The sequence below is a fragment of the Vombatus ursinus genome, unplaced genomic scaffold, assembly GCF_900497805.2.
Source record: "Vombatus ursinus unplaced genomic scaffold, bare-nosed wombat genome assembly UNPS02014774.1, whole genome shotgun sequence".
NCBI lineage: Eukaryota > Metazoa > Chordata > Mammalia > Diprotodontia > Vombatidae > Vombatus > Vombatus ursinus.
Window position 1 is genome coordinate 14,432,099 of NW_020954552.1, and position 20,372 is coordinate 14,452,470.

Here is a 20,372-nt window from a genome sequence, read left to right on the forward strand (position 1 = left end):
TAGATTGTTATCATTGAGTTTAACATCCAGCTTCCTGGTCTACTGTTCCTGGAACCGTCTTTTTCTTTTCCAGCTTTTTGAAAATTGTTCATATCTAATCTTTTAAAATCTCTGTCTTCTTTTCTCTGTGATTTGTCAAAGATTATAAACAAGAGGTTACATAATCAAGTTTTCAAGTCCTTTTAGTACCCTGAAATGTCATCTATCTGGACCTGGAAAACTGAATTTATTTAGAGTAACTGGGATTAACTTGTTATCTTTTTTGCTTGTCCAGGTCTCCAACTCTCTTTTAACCCTGGTTGTTCAAACTTTTTAGGTCAAAGAAACTGCTTTTTGATGGAGAATGAACCAATAGGAGTTATTTCTTTTAGCTCTCCAACAGAGATGAGCATATTTATTCTATTTTATTCTATATGCTAGTTTTTAGTTCCTAGGATCATAGGTTTTAGGGCTACCTGTAAGGCCTCATGAAAGGCATCTAGCGGAACCCTCTCATTTTATAGTTAAAGCAATTGAAACCGACAAAGGTTAAGCAACTTGTCCAAGATCACATGCAGTGACAGAGACTGTATTAGAACACAAGCTTTGTAACTCCAATTTGTGTGCCCTTTTTCACTTTGTATATGCCGTATTTTCCATAACTGATTATAAATTCCTTGAGGGCATGGACGATGTCTTGTGTACTTTTGGATCTCCCACAAAACCTAGAATAGTACCTGGCATTAGCAGGCATGCAATGCATATTTCTTAAAATGGGCTGACCTCTCCTTGCAAAAACTAGCCACTATTACTAGAACATACATATTCACATTGTTTTACTAGACTGGTTATTGTTGCTATTGTTCAATCATTTTTCAGTCATTTCTGACTCTGTGACCCTACTTTTTTTTTTTTCTATTTCCTTCTCCAGCTCATTTTATAGTTGAAGAAATTGACACAAACAGGGTTAAGTGACTTGCCTAGGGTCGCACAGCTATAAGAGTCTGAGGCCACATTTGAACTCAGGCCTTCCTGACTCCATGCCTGGCACTCGATCTGCTACACCACTTAGTTGTCCTTCCAGGCTGGAGATGGATTTTAAAATTTCAGTTTTGGAATGGAGTTTTGCTCCATTCTCTATTTTAAAACAAAGAATAAAATAAGGTAACCAATTAAGTAGACAGGGTATGTTGGTCTAGATTCTAAATACACCTGTCAACAGTGGATATTATCCCTATCATGAATACATGTTCACTACAAAAAGTAGTAAAGTTTTTTGAAGTTTTACATTCTGTCATGTTTCTTGGCCAAACTGTGTCGCTTTGATTTTGTCAAATATAAACAACTCACTAAATTTAGGAAAGGAGGGCCAGATCTGTAATCAAGACCCAATTTTGCTACTTACTAGCTGTGCGTCTATTGTAAATTTATTATACCTGACTGAACCTCTTCTATAAAAGAGGGATGATAATACCTACCAGGCTTTGGTAAGGAGCAAAAAAAATTGTAAATGGAAATATTTTTTATTCAACTGAAGGAGCACTTACTATGAGCACCTACTATGTACAAGGCAGTGTGCTAAGTGCTGAAAACACAAAATCAAACATGAAACAGACCCTACTTTAAAAAGGAATTTAAACTCTACTGGAGGAAAAACAACATGTACCCAGAGAAAGAAGCACAAAATAGATCCAGAGTAAATACAAAGTATTTCTGAGACAGAAAGGGGGAACCTCTAAGTGCTCTGAAGCATTATTATCAACACACAGAGAAATTATCACAATTTCTTTCAGAAAACCTTCCAACTTTACTTTGAGCCTAAGTAACTCACAGGAGTTACTAATAAACAAGATTGATTAAAGCAATTTAAAGTGGCTGTCTAAATTTATGATGAAGTACTTTTCTATATAAGAAAGTCAAGGTAGTAAAAAAAAATTGTTAACCCATAATTGTTTTCAATTTTTTGCAAAGCTGACAATTCATATTGATACATTTCTCAAGACATTGATTAGTCTCTATAGTTGTAACAATGTCTCTCATGATAACTACTTGTGGGTAATCAATTAAGGAAGAACTTACAAATGATAGCCTATCAAAAATCTGATGTAAAAAGAGATTAGATTTTGTCCAAAGTAGCACATTTTTAGTTGTTTTAAGATTAAGACACGGGCTTCTTGGTCATCAATGAACATCTTTTTACACGGAACATTCAGAGAGAAAAAAAAAACATTTCTCCAATACTATCATTATTCATTTTCATAGACAATGGGGCCCAGTCACACTTTCTAAAATTACTCAAGAATAATACAGCAGGATGTGTTACATGGAAGGGATGCAGAAGCAGCAACTGCTTCTCAGCTGCTGTCAGACACGTACAGTCACTATGGAGGTAGCCAAAAGCTGGTTAGATGAAACCTTTTTTATTACTAAGAAGATGAGTTTAGACTGCTGGACATACCTATCCTTATGCCTATGCTTCAAAAAAACAACATGAATTTTGGAGGCATATTAGCAGCAACAAGGGCTAACCTATTACAGAAACAGCAGCAGTAGTAGCAACAGCGGCTGGCATTAATATAGAAATTTAAGGCTTGCAGAACACTTTAACTTTGTTAACTTATTTGAATCTCACAACCCCGTAGGGTAGGTGCTATTATCATCACCCACATTTTACAGATGAGGAAACAAAGACAAAGAATTTAAGTGACTGGCCCAGCTAGGGTCATGCAGTTGTAAGTGTCTGAAGGAGGATTCTAACTCTAATTCTAATTCTAACTTCCTGACCCTAAGTCTCAAGTTCTATCTACTGCACCACCCAGATACACAAAGGCAAGGGCACAAATTGCATGACTGCACAGAACATACCATCAAAAAGGCAGATATAGGTTTGATGCAAGGAAAAATTGCCTGATAATTAAGCTGTCCAAAAGTAGAACAGAACTCCTTGAGAGGTAACAGGCTCCTCCTCACAGTAAGTTTCCAACAAAGCCTGGATAATCATTTACTAAGTGTACTGTAGAAAGAATTCCTGTGCAGCTGGACATAGCCTGGGGGGTCCCTTCGAATGCTGAGACTCAGTGGCTCTAAACTGGGTCTTAACAGTACCAGCTCCTAACAGGGTTCTAATGCAGAAGAGAGATCCTTGCCTAAATTTGGAATTCTCTTAACACAGTTAATGAAATGGGTTGGAACTGACCCTTGTTATTCCAGAAGGCAAGGCGGTCCACGTGTGCAGAGAAGCTCTCCAGAATAAGTATGGCCTACAATAATCTGTCTGAATTAGAATCCAATGAAAGCTCCAGAGGACCCAATGTCTTTCAAGTACTCCCAGTGTGAAAAGGACATTTAATAGGCCCTTATTTCCCCTCTGACAGTTCTGAGTGGCAAACTGCTGGGGCTTACAACGCTTGTTTCAGGAAAAATAAAAATGTAATCATCACCAGATGAGGTTATTGACATCTTTCAGGTTCAGTCTGGGGGGGTATTCACTTTTGGAAGCTAAAATCTTATACAGTAATTTAAAGGATCTGTATACTATTCAGCATAATTTTGCATAAGCAGTACTTCACAATGGCAGAGTGTTATCTTTCATTAGTTTCCTTCCAAACTACCCTCAAGACAGGGGGAAAATTTCATCCTTCTAATTTTAGTCAGTGTGAAAAAGGGTGGTAGAGGCTGCAGTGATATCAAATTCAAATAGAAATGGTAGGCTGCATATTGTCTAAGAAAAACACAAATTGGCATCTATGTTGTATTGTATTTTCATTTACTTTGTTAAACAAATTATAATTTAATTAGATTTTAATATGATTCCAGTTCTTTCAGGAGTTTTGGAGGCCTGCCAGCAGCTAGTTTGACACCTCCAGCATAGGGGAAAGATCACCTAGCTATAGGGCATGGGTATGCACAAGGGAAGTTAAATCAAACTGATCTCTGTTTTTTACCAGTTTATAATCTTAGTCCAGTGCCCCATAATGCAAATAGGTCTTAATAAAATGCATTCCTTTTGCTCATTATTCATATTAATTATTTAGATGTTATTCATTGGTGGAATATATCCAATTTATTCACTAAAAATGTTTGGCTCTTAAAATGTTCAGTTCCTATTGCAATCAATCAATCAAGTATTTATTAAGCACTACTATGTACCAGCTGCTAGGGATACAAATACAATGAAAGAAAGAATTCCTACTCAAAATGAGCTTACATCCTAATAGAGGAGACAGTAAGCACAAATATACTCATATAGAAAATAAACAACAACAACAAAAAGAATAAAGCCAAAGAAATACAAAGTAGTTAAATGCAAGGAATGTTGAGAGAGAGGGCACTAGAAGTCGGAGGGGACCAAGAAAACTTCATGTAAACATGGTACTTAAACTGCATTTGGGAGGAAGAGAAGGATTTAAGAAAGAACAGGAGTGGAGGGAATACATGCCAAGACTGGGCCAGGCAAGGGCAACCAGGTCACATGTGAGGAGCAGAGAGAAGGCACTTTACAGAGTGTGGAAGGGGAGGTAATAGGACTTTCATTTCTCTGGCTTAGCAAATGATTTTTAAAAATTTTAATTTCTGATTTTACCATAAGATGATAATCTATCCTTTTGTATCCAAATGAGTTCATTATTCCTAACTTAACAAGAAAAAAAGTATATCTCATTATTATTAAAAGATAAATGAACAAAAAAAAATCTGTTCATAAAGAGGTTGCCTAGCAATTTATTGCAAATTACTCTACCCTTTCTTCAGCATCCATAGATAAAAGTAAATGAAAGGTTTTCTTGAATGGGAGCTCCAGAATCACTAAGTGACCCTGGGCAAATCACTTAACCTCTTTCATTATCCAGGAAAGGGATAATAATGCATACTTAACTCAGGAGGATATTTGGGGATTTTAATAATTAATCTAAAGCACTTTACATAGTGAGCATTGCTATTAGGTTGCACATGTGTAATTTGAAGAATGATATATACAAAGACAGAATGAATACATTAAGTTCTCTCATCTCCCCTCCTGTAATTTTCTCCCCCTTTTTCTTCCCTCCCCTTTCTTCCTTTTTTGCTCTTTCTTCTCTCCTCTCCTTTCCTCTCCTCTCTCCTCTGCACCTCCTTACTGTGGGGGAAAAAAGTACAAAGCAATCTGCAGGCTGTATGATAAATTAAAATATTTGCTAGTCACCTAAAGACAAGTTCTGCCTACCTAATAAAAATTTCATATCTTTATTTAGTAAACTGAAAGAGGACCTACTTTGTATTTTAATATATACATTTCCTGCTCAGATTTTGTAGAATCTATTTTTTAAACCAAGTTCAAGCATTTTGGATCTGTGTTTAATTTCTTCTTGGCAAACTTCAGCTTCCTAATTTTTTATATGAAAACCAGAAGGAAAGGGATAGTTAAATGGCTAATAAAAATGCTCCTAATTCTTTTACATCAAAAAGTTCTTGCAGAACAGCATTCTGATAAGTTAAATGTAAACATATTAGAATCAGAGAACCATGAAATAAATTTATCTCTTGAAAGAGATTTGAGTTAAAAAAAAATTACGGAGAACAATAAAATATAAGGCTTCAACTAAACATTGGGGAAAACTCTGAAAAGTTTTGCCAAATTTAAAATAGTAGTTTTACAAGAGTTACTTTTTATAAATTGTCTGCACACATGAAAGAACCTAATTCTATTGCCCCCAGATATAGCTGTGTATTTCCTTTTCAAGAAAAATTTCCATCGACTTCAGAGAGAGGTGTGATGCTCTGAAGACAGAATGAGAGCCAGACCTATTGCATTTAACCAGCATTCTGAGGGTTTAAATGGAAAGGAGCACAAATTGTTTTTCTTTGGGAGGTTTTTATTACATTTGATCATAAAATGATTTATTTCACATATAAATGAGGTACCAATGTAAAATATGCATAACCTGTACCATAAAAAGCAAAGTAATTTAATTTCTGTGGTGGAAGATTTGGGGAAAATTGAGGGGTTTCACACAGAATCCAATATAACCCTATGAATGTCTAATACTTGTCATTTTGGGTTCAGGTCAATTAATCAAGAACTTTTTTAATGTCTTTTATAGATTTGAGGTTGTACCATCTAGCTCCATGATGACTTCAGAGATTTCTCCTGGGTTCAAAGTTCTAGGTTATCCAAACTGGCCCAAGATAATCGTAGGTCTCCAAAATACTGGGTTCTTGAGCTTTAGCAAACAACTCCAGCAAGTAATGGTCCCTTTTACATGAGGAAACTGAGGCCTAGCCAAGTGAGATTAAAGGACTTACCCAAGTGGTAAGCAGTAATATCAGGTGACTCAAGCTCAGGTCCTTAGAAATTCCTCATTTAGAGTTTTTCCCAATGGAACACAGCAAACTATAGTATAGGTCTTTTGCTTGGTCAACAATACGCTTATGTGTGCTCACATTTGTTTATTTTATTCCATTTGTGGGTTAGTTTCTTTTATAGGTAATTTGTTAAAAGGTTAAGAACTACGAGCTTTATTCTCAAAACACTGAAGTTCAAATTCTAACCTATATACTTATTTTCAAGCATATTGTTGTTTAAAGTAATGTGCTAACAGGTAGAGGTATGATTTTACTAGTATACTCCCTGATTGAGGAAATTTCCTCTACCAAAGTAGATTAGCATCTTCTCCGTAACTTGTAAATCAGCTTCTAACTCTGTAACTTAGAGTCTTAGAGAGTTGCTCAGAGTTCTAAGAGGTTAATTCTTGCCCAGGGTCAGCAGCCAATATATGTCAGAAGGAACACTTGAACCTAGGTCTTTTGGGCCTTGAGGCTAGCTCTAGGAGAATTGTAATACACTATGCTGCATCTACAATGCATTAGAATACAGCATTATATTAATAAATCCAAAAAGGGAAACATATTTTGTTCTTACCTGGAACTACTTCAGAAGAAACAGGTAAATTTTCACTTTCCTCATCAGTACTTTCATCATAGGCTGCCTCTCTTTTCTTATGGCTTTGGGTATTGTCTACAGATTCCCTAGGGACAAAGAAAGGGGTATTGAAATTCATTCAACTAACTACCTTGGGCCAGATTTTTATTTCATTTCATTTCATTTCATTTCTTTATTTCTTTATTTCTTTATTTAGGTTAGGCAATGGGGTTATGTGACTTGCCCAGGGTCACACAGCAGATTTTTTAAAAAAACAAAATTATTGCATATGTTTTATGTTAAAAGCTTCAGAAAAGATCCTAGGAACATAATTCTGATTAGATAAACACATAAACCAATTTTACAGGCATACACACACACACACACACACACACACTATGATGATGTCATCCTACAGGGGGGAAAAATCAATATTAATTCCATTAAGATAAAGATTCCTCACTAAAATAAAATATACCAGAAAAGTGGTTTGATATTTTGAGCAATTATTCTCTATAAATAAATCTTGAATCCATTTTCCATTGGCTATTACACCACGTCAATTCATGCCAAAACTTGCCACTTATTAAAGAGATTTTGCAATACTTGCCACCTAACTGATGAAAAAGTCATATGTGTTTCTTAAGTATTGTTTTTTAAAATACTCTATGATCTACAAAAGAAAGATATTAAATATTGATATTAAAAACATTTTTAAAAGAGGAAGGTCTACTGTATAATAAGAGTGAAGGTTAATAGATGAACAGTTCAAGGGATGTAATGGTATTCATGAATTTTTTTTAAAGAAATGTTTAATTGATCCTGTATTCATGAACTATTAAAAGAATCCAAGAGAAGTCTCTAGCATATTGGTTAGATTTTTTATGGAAGATTCCCTTTAACATGAACATGGGGAAAATATATTTCCAAGAATGCAAAAAGAAACTGGGCTCAAGGGTAAGTAAAAAAAAAAAAGCAACTTGAAACCTGAAGATGAGGAGAGACTAAGAACAAGAAACAACTTGAAAAGCATTTTTTTCTCTTGAAAACAACATGAACAATATGATAATACTCATAGAAGGGGAGAGAATAAGAAAAAAATTAGTACCTTACTTAACCAGGTCTTAGAATATTCCAGAAACAATATCAGGGAATACTTATCTTATGAGTGAAGTGGCAATAATTAGTAGTGTCCATTTTATCAGTGTCAATTTTAGATAGATATGGAAAGATCAAATGACCTACCTAAGGTCATGAAGTCAATAACTATCAAGAACAGAATCCCTGCCTCTTAAATCCTAATCCAAAACTATAACACTTATTAGGTTATTTGAAACCACGAACATTATTATTGAAAGGTTAAATAGGCTAACATTCATTAAGTCTGAAGAAATATAATTTAAATATACATATTTATCATCCAGTAATGGAATATCCAATTATAAATGTCAATACCTTTCATCTTGTGTGTCCTCTTCTGGTTCTTGGGCTTGTTTTAACAATTTATGCAAGCTTCTAATCTTTGCTTTCTTCTCATTCAGCACCAGAACAAAACGCTTATAAAGGTCTGCCTCCAGATTTTCTTTAGCAGTCACACACTTTTCAAGACTAAAATTTGAAATCATAATTAAATTCTTACTTATTGGTCTTCTAATTGAATATTTTCAATGAAAAGATATAAGAAAAACACATATCAAAATCATTCCCTAAAGTTCATTGTTATTAGTATATTTTACAGCAGAAGGCTCAAATGATGTTAGAACACTTCCAAGCACAGTTGGAACCAAATTAAAATGTAATTGGGAAATATTTGACAAAATAAATAAAAATACAATAAGACATAGATAATGTTAATATGTGGTCTTCAAAGTCAATATGTATCCCATGCATGGTTTAGCAGATCCCATTTCTATTTGAGTTTGACAGATTTACATTCTCAACTAGGACTCACTGAATCTTAAATGAGAAAATGTAGGTAATGTATGCTACACATTTTAAAGCATTACATAAACAGGAGTCGCTATTATCTAGTTAAAAATAGGGATACTAAATTCATTTTGTCATGTATATCCTGTAATGACTGTGAAAATTTAAAAATGAATCTAAATAACTTGGAATGAATGTCAAAAATTCCCAAATTTAGCCATTTCTTGAATTCACTGATGACAAAATACACACATTTATGAACTGAAAAATCCAATAAAAAAAAACAAACAGTGGACTGATACAGATTTATAGTTTGGAGTGATATTAATAAACAAAGCTGAGTAAACTGTGGAGGTCGGATTTAGGAGAGTGATTCAGGTGTGAAAGAATTAATTTAGACTTCTCTTTTAGTCATTGGGAGCTTTAGCACATGAAAGCACACACAGACTTTTTACTGTAGCCATGGGGCTGAGTAAAAGGTTTTCATACTTGGGGAAGACTTGGCTTATATATAGAGAAAGCTATATAGCCAATAGATTTTAGGATTTTATGATGGTTAAAGATTAAGAACAGGAAGGTCTTTAGGGTTTTATGGTTGTTAAAGATTAAGAATAAGATAAGGTGTGATATAGGTTAAAGATTAAGGACAGAGGGAACACTGGATAAGGGAGATAAGGAATTTTATGGTACAGGATAAGGGGGAGTTTTATGATATTTCAAGATAAGGGGAAAAGGACTTTAGGTTGCCCTTAAGTTACAGGATGAGTTACAGAATGAGCCCCCTCTCAGGAGGGGCCTCCCAAAGCACAGGAAAAGCAACCCTTAATATTCTTTTTGACCCTTATGGCACCATATCCTGTATCCGCATCATAAAACTATGATCTCTCATTTATTTAAATTCAGATCTACATACTTTCTCCCACTCCTCTTCTAAAAGTGATCAAATAATTTAAGAAAGTAATATATTAATTTTAGTCTTCCAAAGCATGGAGAGATTTAATCTGACTAGAGAAGTAAGGAAATGATATATGGACATACTTGATATGTGATTTGCATGCCAGTAATAACTTTACTTCAATAATTCTGAAAATACTCTTCCACACTTTCACATTCATGTTGTCCAGGTTTTTAGTTGGCATTTACTTTGGTATCCCTAGTTTGCAGTTTACAAATTAAAACAATTTACTTTAAACTAGTACATACTCCTTTAAATTCCATCTAAATCAAGGTCAAAACATCTTCTCTGATGAGAATAAGTCAGACTTATATAGTATTTTAAGGTGTGCTAAGTGCTTTGCAATGATACAATGGATGTAGATACTATAAATATTATTATTCCCATGTACCCGATAAACTGAGCAGTTAAGGGACCACTTAAACAACTAAAAGTCGCTGGGCTGGAGCTAGAGTGGAATACAGGTCTCCTGACTAAAACTCTTTCTACTGTGCCATGACAGCTTTTTGGCTTTTTATAGTCACCTTCATTGAGAACTGAATTTTCAGGAAATTCACTTACCTCCCCCACCAAAAAAAAAAAAAGAAAATAAAAAAGGGAAACATACAAATGTTGACATAATAGAAAATGTCTCTTTATTCACTCGAAATGAAGTTCATATTTAAATTTCAAGAGATACACAGAATTTAGGACTTTAAGTGAATGACAAGGAAAATGTGGCATTATATTTGTTCTGTAGGACCAGTTAAAGAACCTATTAATAATATAAAAGCTAGGAGTCTGAAATTTTTTTTAATATGGATTCCCCATATACACAGATATGAGATTTTCTAATCCAGTTAGAGAATTTTTTGAGGAATCATTTTAAATGAGTTATTTCTCATTCATTTCATGACTCGTTTCATAAATCATACATATGCTTTAGGATTTGAGGGAGGTAGACCTGGTGATTAGGGTCAGTCAGGCCACAGGACTGTGTTAGTTTGAGAGGTCTGGGAATGAGGACCATCTTATAACCAGAGGGCCTTGGGGAGATATGTGAGCTACCTCTAGGAAGGGTTTTGAGTTATGATTGGCAAGTCTTGGGTGATTGTGATCAAGGGATTTCCCCAGAAACGTTTACAGCCAACAAATCTTTGGAATTTAGTAGAGTTCTCAAGTATGGCCACATTAAGGTAGCCCATGAAACTTGGATAGGGTGGTGATTAAAAAGAGTTGGAGCCTGAGGAGGTTATCACCAGAAGAGATACAGTAGGGTGGCTGGGACATCTGAGTTGTGACTAACAGACCCTGGGAAATGCTCTAAGTTTTGGGTGGGGCTGCAGTTGGAAAGAGACCAGGGTCATAACTCATGAATCCTGTGGTAGGATGAAAACTCCTTGAGGATAAGGACTTTTTAATTTTGTCTTCATACTCTTAGTTCCTAGTACACTACCTTACACATAATAAACGTTTGTTGTATGGTATTAGATTGACAAAATGCCATTTGTATATAAAGCAAAATATAGAAAAAGAAGCCTATCACAAGGAAGGCAAGGAATTGAAGCTAAAACTCAGTGCTGTGAGCATAGGCAGACCCTGCTGGAATCAAGGCAGTGTTAACCTCTGCATGCATACTGGGTTATGGCACTGCCTTTATACTTTGAATACAAAGTATCACGTAAGTACAAAATCCTTACCACATTTTAAGAATCATACTGCTCTAGGGAGAAGGATGGGGACCAGACCTGTGATCTCACTGGTAGAAGGAACTCCAAGGTGAGGAGACTCCCTCTATAAACACAGGCTAGTGTTTTCTCTGGAGCTTATAGTCTTAGAGATGTGCATGGAACACTGACAAGTTAAGTGACTGCTCAGGGTCACATGGCACAGATGTCAGAGGTGGGACTGGACCAAAAGTCTACCTGGCTTTGAGGACTTCTCTTACTATATACCATGCTACCTCTCAGGTACTACAAAAAGATGTCTTTTTTTTAATTCAGGTAATGAATTATAGGAAAAGCAAAAATGCTATACCACTAGGATGATTTTTTTAGGAGTACTCAAATAATTCAAAAACTAATTCACAACTTGTAATAAATACATGTATATGTATGTGTATGTGTGTGTGTGTATGTATGTGTGTGTATATATACATATGCCAAGTGGAAATGCACTGTATGAAAATATAAGAAGAAAGCATTATATGTTATTATATTTTCTGACACAATATATTTTTGGGATGTTTCATATAGGAAATAATTCATCAAATTTGAATGTGATAACAGATGGCTGAATGAATTTTCATTTAGATCACTTCCACAATTTTTAAATGAAACATCATATGTACTAATCAGCTATCAAAAGAATTTTAATCTATTTATTTAAATTAACTCTTTACTGAAACATCAAATTAAAATATATCTTTTGTATAAAATGAAAACAACAAATTATTTCAGAATTATATGTACAATTAACTCAGCATTTAACTCTAGATAAGGCTTATACACTCCAACATGGATAACATTGTGCTAAACACCAGGAATACAAGATGAGATATGTTAGTTTCTACCAGCAAGGAATTCATAACCTAATCTCCTCTAGGCCTATTAGATGACCTAAAAGCAAAATAAAACTTTCTTTTAGGGTGGGGTTTTGATTTTGTTTTATTGGCATTTTGATTTGTAACCTGGACAAGAAGGATGGGATGAATTACATGGATTTATCAGAGAAATGGAGCTTTAAACAATCTACCTGGGAGAGAGGTAGGACATAAGGGTTGCCATCTCCTCTGGGCATAGCATAAAACCCTTATATCCTACCTCTCTCCCAGGGAGTTATGTCTGAGGTAAGTATGCTTAGATTTTTAAATATATATTATTAATATCACTGTTGTCATTTTTCCCATTCATTCTCATCCATTCAGTCGACATCCTCTTTTCACCTGGCAAGGCTCCACCCTTTCTTGATTCTCTTCCATGGTCATCACATCTACTCTGATGGCTTCAATATCATCTCTTTATTGGAAAGTATTTGCTCTATAGGTCTGATTCTGAACTCTCTGACTATACCCCCAGCTGCTAGCAGGACATCTCCAATTGGCATTCCACTAGCACCTCACTCAGTAAGTCTGAAAGGTGTAATGTCATCTTCTCCCTTAAACCTGCTAGGTTATTCCTCTCAACTTCCTTATTTCCATTGATGGTACTATCACTCTAATGATCACACAAGCTAGAAACCTTTGTTTGGTCTCTCCTCTTCCCTTCTTCCTCCACATCTTAATTGTTAACATATTCTGTCAATTCTACCTCCACATAGCTTCTCATACATGTCTCCTCCTCTTCAAGTCACACTGCCATCAGTCTAGGTCAGACACTCTTTACTTTCTTCCTAGAATACTGTCATTGCCTCTAACTTGCCTTCCAGTCTTCAGAATCTCCCTTTTCTAATCCATCCTTTGCTTAATAGTCAAAATAATCTTCCTAATACACAAGTTAAAACACATCACTGTTCTGTCTCAAAAACCTTCAACCATTCGTATTCCTTAGGGGAAGCAAACAAACCTCTTTAGCATGGTATTCTCAATACTCTATAAGCTCACCACAAACTGATTGTTTTTATGACAATAGATTTTATTGACAGCTTGTGTGCTTCTCTGTATTCATCATATGAAATAATTTTCTACTCATTTCATAATACAACTTTAACATGCCTTATGCTTCCATCAACTAGGCTGCTAGTTCCTCAGTATTATCCTACTGATAAATTCTTACCCTCATTCATTCACACAGGCCATCGGCCCCATCATGTCTGTATTACACTCTATCCTCAATGCCATGTGCTAAAATCCTTCTTTTGCTTTAAGGCCTAGTTCAGCTACCCACTCTTCCATGAGGCCTTCCACAGTCCTTCCTTACTGAAGTGACTTTCTCTTCTGTCTGGATATCTCCTTTGTTCCTATTATATTATGCCTTATATTACTTAAGGACATGTCTTACCTGCCTTATTATATCGTATGTTCCTTGAGAGCTGGACTGTGTTGTTGTTGTTTTAAATTTATTTCTATATCCTATTGTACATCATAGTCCTTTGCATATAGAAGACATTTAATAAATATTGGTTACATGAAACTGAATTGTTATAGGGGTTATATCATTTCAAAGGGAATTTACTAATTTAAAAAGACTGATTCTACTACTATTAGGTGTGCCCACTGAAATCTTATAAGGTCATAATAGGCATAACACAAAGATAACAGACCCAACTCTAATGATATTTGTGCTTACAGGGACTTTATATTCCTTAAATTAATTAACAGACTTATATTGGGATAGGCATGGCTAGAACTTTAAAAATAGCAAAATAATTTTGAAATGATCACAGAAATTGGATAGTCATAAATATATACACACATACATACATATATCTGTACAAATATAAATGAAATTCAATATTGAAAAATCAGGATTATAGATATGGCCAGTGGAAAAAAAAACCAAGAAGATTAAGGAACACCTCAGCAAATGCAGTACACAAAATGCTCATATCAGTGGATAATGAGCTGATTAATACCCACTAATAGACCATTTATTCTGAGCAAAAGAAATCAGATGGTAAGATATAGAGAAAATATGATATGTAGCAATGTCATTTTCCTGTTATAACCTTGCCTGGACAGATTTTAAATATTCAATTGAGGACTTAACAGCAAAAGATAAGGAAAAGTTTGGAAGTAAGGAAGTAAGGAAAGTAAGGAAAGAGTAAGGAAAAGACAATATATATATATAAAAGTAAAATACATTTAAGAAGGTGATACAAGTGATTTAATAAGTACTTAAGAACATGAAAGGTTCTTATACAAAAGATAACCATCTGATCTCCACTCTGAGAACAATAAATGAAGAAATAGCCAAAAGTTGAAGCATGAAATATCCAGACTGACAAGAGAGAAAAGAATCATTTGATAGTGACAGATGTTAAATACTAAAATGAGTTAGCAAGGAAGGTTGAAGACATCTCTTGAGGTCTTTAAAAATAGAATTGATTCTGTCTCTACATAATGTAATCCTGCTTAAAGGCACAAAGATGAACCAGATGAGCTTTCAAGGTTCGCTTCCCAGTTCTAATAATTTCATGACTGTCAACCTCATTGAATTCGTAGAAAACTGTCACAACTAATGCATTACAACTAAATATCCTAGGGAATTTCACTATGTTCTCTATATCCAAGGAAAGTCCTTCAGAAAAGGAAAAAAATGAATCTTGGTGCTGTAAATAAATCATCATGAAAAACCATTGGAGTAAAAATTAATAATAATTTAAAAGGCAATATAAATATCATTGAAGTAAATTTTTTTCTAATTTTTCCTTTTTTAAAGAGTGTATGTATCTCACCTTTCAGGAACTCAACTATATGGTATTTTTGCCCATTTGAAATGTGACTGTGAATTGGGCCAGGAGCAAAAAAAGTCTCTATATTCAGAACTACAATAAATACCACATCATTCCTGCATTAACACTCATGCAACCTATTCACATAGAGTCTCTGAAGCCTTCACACACAAATCTTATTTACATAATGACACAAATAATTATAACAAACTTGGGTATCTAGTTTTCAAGGCCATAACAAATTAGAGATAATAAATTTAAGGGGGAACAGGACGTGGAAAATGAATAGTGCCATGAATAGTCACACTGATCACAGCATTAAATGACAGCTGACAATCTGACAGTATGGAAAAAGGAAGAGAAATTATTAAAAAATAAACAATTCTTTAAAAAGCACAGCAGTTTGCAATAATGTATTGTAACTGCAAATCCATATCTCAGTATTTCCTGAGAGCATTAATGGATTCAAAAGTTGATATTTATAAAAAAAAAAGTTATCATCCAAAAAAGGTTAAATCGTTATCAATGCAAAGTAAATCATGGGGGAAAGTATAGTATGCAAGATATTAAGATTTCTATTCAATTAAATATATTTGCATATGTAAATGTATAATTATGATTAGTTCAAGAAAACCCATTCATAAAGGGCTCTACGATGCCAAGATTTCTACTCCATAACTTAAAGTTGATCTGCATGTATGTATAAAGCAAAAATACCATATTAAATAAAGCATTTATTTAATTGCAATACCAAAATTTTCATAAAGTACACTGATTTATAATTATGTCACATGACAAAGTGTTTCTGATAGGAACAGTACATGATAATTTGTCCTTTTGCAATGTGAATGTCAAATGTACATTTACCATAAACAGTAAATTTTGAACTTAATGGTGGCTGAACAAAGTTGACAATATTATTACAATGCCAAATGGCTACATTGGGGGCTGTATGCTAACCTTAAGAAAGTCATAGCTGTTCTTGATGCCTGGAGATAGTACTTTTTCTTATGTGAAATATCTCATGTGAACGGTAATCCTAATATCAGGGAAATGTTTTTTTGTTATATCATAAGTTAACTTTTATCTTTACAATTTTGAAAAAAAGAGTAAGAACTAATTGCACAGTTAGATTTCTATTTGGGAAAACAAACTACTTATGATCTGCAAATATAAAGGAAAGTTTAATTTAAAATGAAATCAAAAGAGATTACAAAGAATAATTTTTATTCTTGCTAATCCTCCACAAAGTTACTATTCCAATGTCTCATCATGAAGTGGAGATAACTAGACTTTCAAAGGCTAACCAATGAGGCAGCATCTTGTGGGGAGAGAACATTTGGTTAGCAGAGCTAGGTTCAAATTTCACCTCCAAAAGTTACAAGGCACTTAACCAGTCGTCTTTATGTAAAATGGGAATGATAACACCTAAAGTACCCATCTCAAAGGACTTTTCTGAGGATCAAATGAGATTGGTGTAAAGCTAAAAGTCCACCTTGGAGTGCTATATAAGATGTCATCATTACTGTTGATACTATCATTATTATGGTTGTCATTATCATGATCACTTCCCATCTGCAGCTCTGCTTGGTTTCAACTCCAGGAACAAGATGACCCTCCCAGGATAAACTGATTACTTCAATTCCCATTACCTAGCTACTAACTCAGGATTGGATACTCAACCTTATCCCACTTCTCTCAACCTTTTCCAGGGCAAAAGGGTGGAATCCTCCCAAAACTTTCTTTTATGGAGGGCAGGATTTGGACTTTTCAGATCATTCCACTTTCCATCTGCATCTCTGCTTGAGTTCAGCTCCACTGAATAGGATGGAAGGAGATACTACTTGGTGTCCTCCTCCTTCCTACCCACCCTCCTAATTTCTTCCTTTTGTGTACTGTCTTCTCCCTTTAAATAAGAAATTCCTTGAGGGCAAGGGCTGGTCTTTCTTTTTCTTATTTATACCTCTAGTGCTTACCACAGCACCTGGCACACAGTAGGTGCTTAACAAATGTTTACTGAATTGAATTGCCAACAGAGACGCACGCTGTCTATCTGCTCTCTGAATCAAGCCAAGCCTAGGTAAATATGGAAAGGAAGATCACTAGTAGAATTGGTAATTAGGTGGACTATTTGTCAATTCAACTTATGAAATAAAACAAAGTATTAAATGGTCCCCAATCCTGTGTACAATAACAGTAGCAGAATGGCAGAAAAGGGAGCAAAAGGTGTTAAGAATCACAATTTCTAGATAATTTATGGACATTCATTTAACTCTTGTTACTCTAAATGTAAGATCTCTCTTCAGGGATTAACCAATGAGTTTACATGACAATGGAAAAAACAAACCATATCATTATTTACATTCTTGATATAAGTAAAACAAACAGATAAAAAGATGTAAGAAAATTGTAGCTACATAAAAAGGATAGATTCAAGTTTTATCTGGAAAAGTAAAATAAAAGAGTTGGTAGAGATAGTTTTTACTGTGTCTTCAAAGTCAATAAGAATCATTTCAAGAGACACTTGTTTATCTCTCCTCATAGTACTCACGATGAGCCAAAGCCAAAAAGAAAGCCACAAAAACAGTTGCAGCTCATGTAACAACATCTGAGGATAGGATGCAAAAGTGGAGATATTCCACAAAGGCCTCATTAAGATCCTCCAAAGTCAAACATACTTTAATTCTCATACTTGACAAAAAACATTGACTCCATCTGACTTCTTACTTTCTCCATATTGCTAATCAGTCTTTTTTCACTACCTACTGCTTCACCTCAGTCTCACATGAATAAGTGGCCCTTTTTCTTGCCAAGGCAAATCTCTCTACATGAAGTCTTGATGATATTCGATCCTGTTTTCTCTAGCAGAATGATCCATCATCCCCACTCTATCTACCAGTTTCCTCCCTGTTGCCTACAAACACATCCATGTGTCCTTTGTCCTTATTAAAAAAAAAATCGCTTAATCCAATAATCACCACAAGTTATTATCCTATACCTTTACTCCCCTTCATCACTAAACTCTATGAAAGAGCCAACTACACTTGGTATCAGGGGCAGTTAGGTGGTGCAGTACATACAGCATTGGGCCTGGAGTCAGGAAGACCAGAGTTCAAATATGGCCTCAGACACTTAGCTGTGTGACTGTGGGCAAATCACTTAACCATGTCTGTCTCAGTTTCCTCATCTGTAAAATGAGCTGGAGAAGGAAATAGCAAATCACTCCAGTATCTTTGCCAAGAAAAGCACAAATGAAGCCACAAAGAGTCAGACATGACTGAAATGATTCAACAACGACAATAACACTTGGTGCCTTCACTTCCTCTCCAGTCATTTGCTTCTATACAATCAACAATATGTCTTCCAACTGCATCATTCAAAAACTAAAAATTAAAATTCCTCTTGCCAAAATTACTAATGAATTCTTAATTACCAGACTTAATGATTTTTTTCTCAACCCTCATCCTTCTTGACCTCTTTGCAGCCTTTGACACTATTAATTACCTTTTTCTCCTTGATAATCTCTTCTCTCAATTTTGTGATACTGCTCTTTTCTGGTTCTCCTTTTACTTGTATGATTGTTCTTTATCAGTTTCCATTGCTGGATCTTTATCTAGGTTATGTCCACTAACTGTGGATTTCCCCTAAGCATCTCTCTCAGTCCCTCTTCTCTTCTTCTACATTCTCTTGCTCAGTTCAATTATCGTCACTATGCAGATGATTTCTAGATCTACTCCAAAACAAAAAGAACTTACTATCTTTTCTTTCAAACCCCCCTCTCTTCCTAACTTCCCTATCTTTATGAAGGACAGGAACCACCACCTTCCCAAGTCATTCAAGTTGTGGACCTGGATGTCATCCTTAAGTCACCCCTTATATTTACCATACATCATCAATTTGTTTCCAAGTCTTGTCATCTCTACCTTCGCAACATTGTTCCTATGGTCCTCTTTCTCTTTATTCATACAGCTGCCACCCTGATGCAGGCCCTCATCTCCTCATGCCCAGACTATTGCAATAGCCACTGGTGGATCTCCCTGCCACCAATCTCTCCCCACTCCAATCTATCCTTTTCCCACATGCCAAAGTGATTTTCTTAAAGCACAGGTTTGTTATGTCATCCCCACCCCCATTCAGTAAACTCCAGTTGTTTCCTATTGAATCCAGGATCAAATCCAGGATTTTATAATCCTGTTTGGCTTTCCAAGCCTTCATCACCTTCCCTCTTCCTACCTTTCTAACCTTTCTAAGCTACAATGGGCTGCTTGCTGCTTCTGGCACACAATACTCCATCTCTCTTCTGTGAGATGCATGTTGATTCCTCCATGGGAATGTGAACTCCTTGACAGAAGGGACTATGTTTGTGTTGGGACATCCCAGCACTTAGAAAAATACCTGGCACACCATAAGCATTTAATAAATGCTTACTTACTGACTGCCTGATGTTTCAAAAACTTGCCCATGCACACCCAGCTGGTAAGTATCCAAAGTGGGATTCATCATGATTCCACTTCAGCACTCTATCCAAGATGCCATAATAGGAGAAGCATTTTGAGAAATCTGCCTATCACAAGCCAAAATCTGGCTATTTCTGGATAGTTCAAAAAATAGCAAATCCAACAAACTCCTTTGTTCTCATCTGTGTGTGTGAGACTCAGAACGTGCATCAGCTGTCTCATATTCCTACTCCTGCTTTCCATTCAATCAAGTGGTATTGAATATTGATGAGAAAGTCTTCATCTAGCCTCTGGCAGTCATTTTAGACTAATTTGTTCAAGTACCAAATACCCAGTCTGCATTTTTGTGGGTAATTTGTGAATAGTTCCTTTCATCCTAAAGGCACTCTGAATTTTGCATACACTGTTTATAATGAATATAGCTCATCACCTTTAATTTGATCTGTTTACTATAACACAAAAGTGCACACCAAGGTAGAGTTTCAAATCAAATGATGCCCTTTAATCCCAGATGCTTAATATATATTGTTTTGTACTAAGTTAGAAAAAATATAAATGAATGAGATACATCATGTTTTCAAATTTTAAATTATATAGGATGCAATTATTTGTACAGGACAAAATTAAATTAATTTGCTTTACTAAAAATTCTCTTATGACATTGGGGATAAAAATAATTGTGGGAAACTTAAATTTTTCTACACGTAATTAAAGTCATTAGTGATGGGACACAAATGTATGTAATTTTGAAAATCTGTTTAGATCTGTATAAAAATAACTTCTTTCAACT

General features: G+C 35.0%; 1 protein-coding gene across 1 annotated transcript in view; it reads right to left on the reverse strand.

The window, feature by feature from the left end:
- XRCC4 (X-ray repair cross complementing 4) overlaps window positions 1-20,372 on the reverse strand; it is a 363,614-nt gene that overhangs the window by 156,310 nt on the left and 186,932 nt on the right. The window contains exons 5-6 of the mRNA XM_027864217.1: window positions 8,330-8,482; window positions 6,875-6,981 (exon numbers count right to left, since the gene is read on the reverse strand). Of these exons, the coding sequence (XP_027720018.1) occupies window positions 6,875-6,981; window positions 8,330-8,482 (260 nt within the window). The remainder of the gene's footprint in view (window positions 1-6,874; window positions 6,982-8,329; window positions 8,483-20,372) is intronic.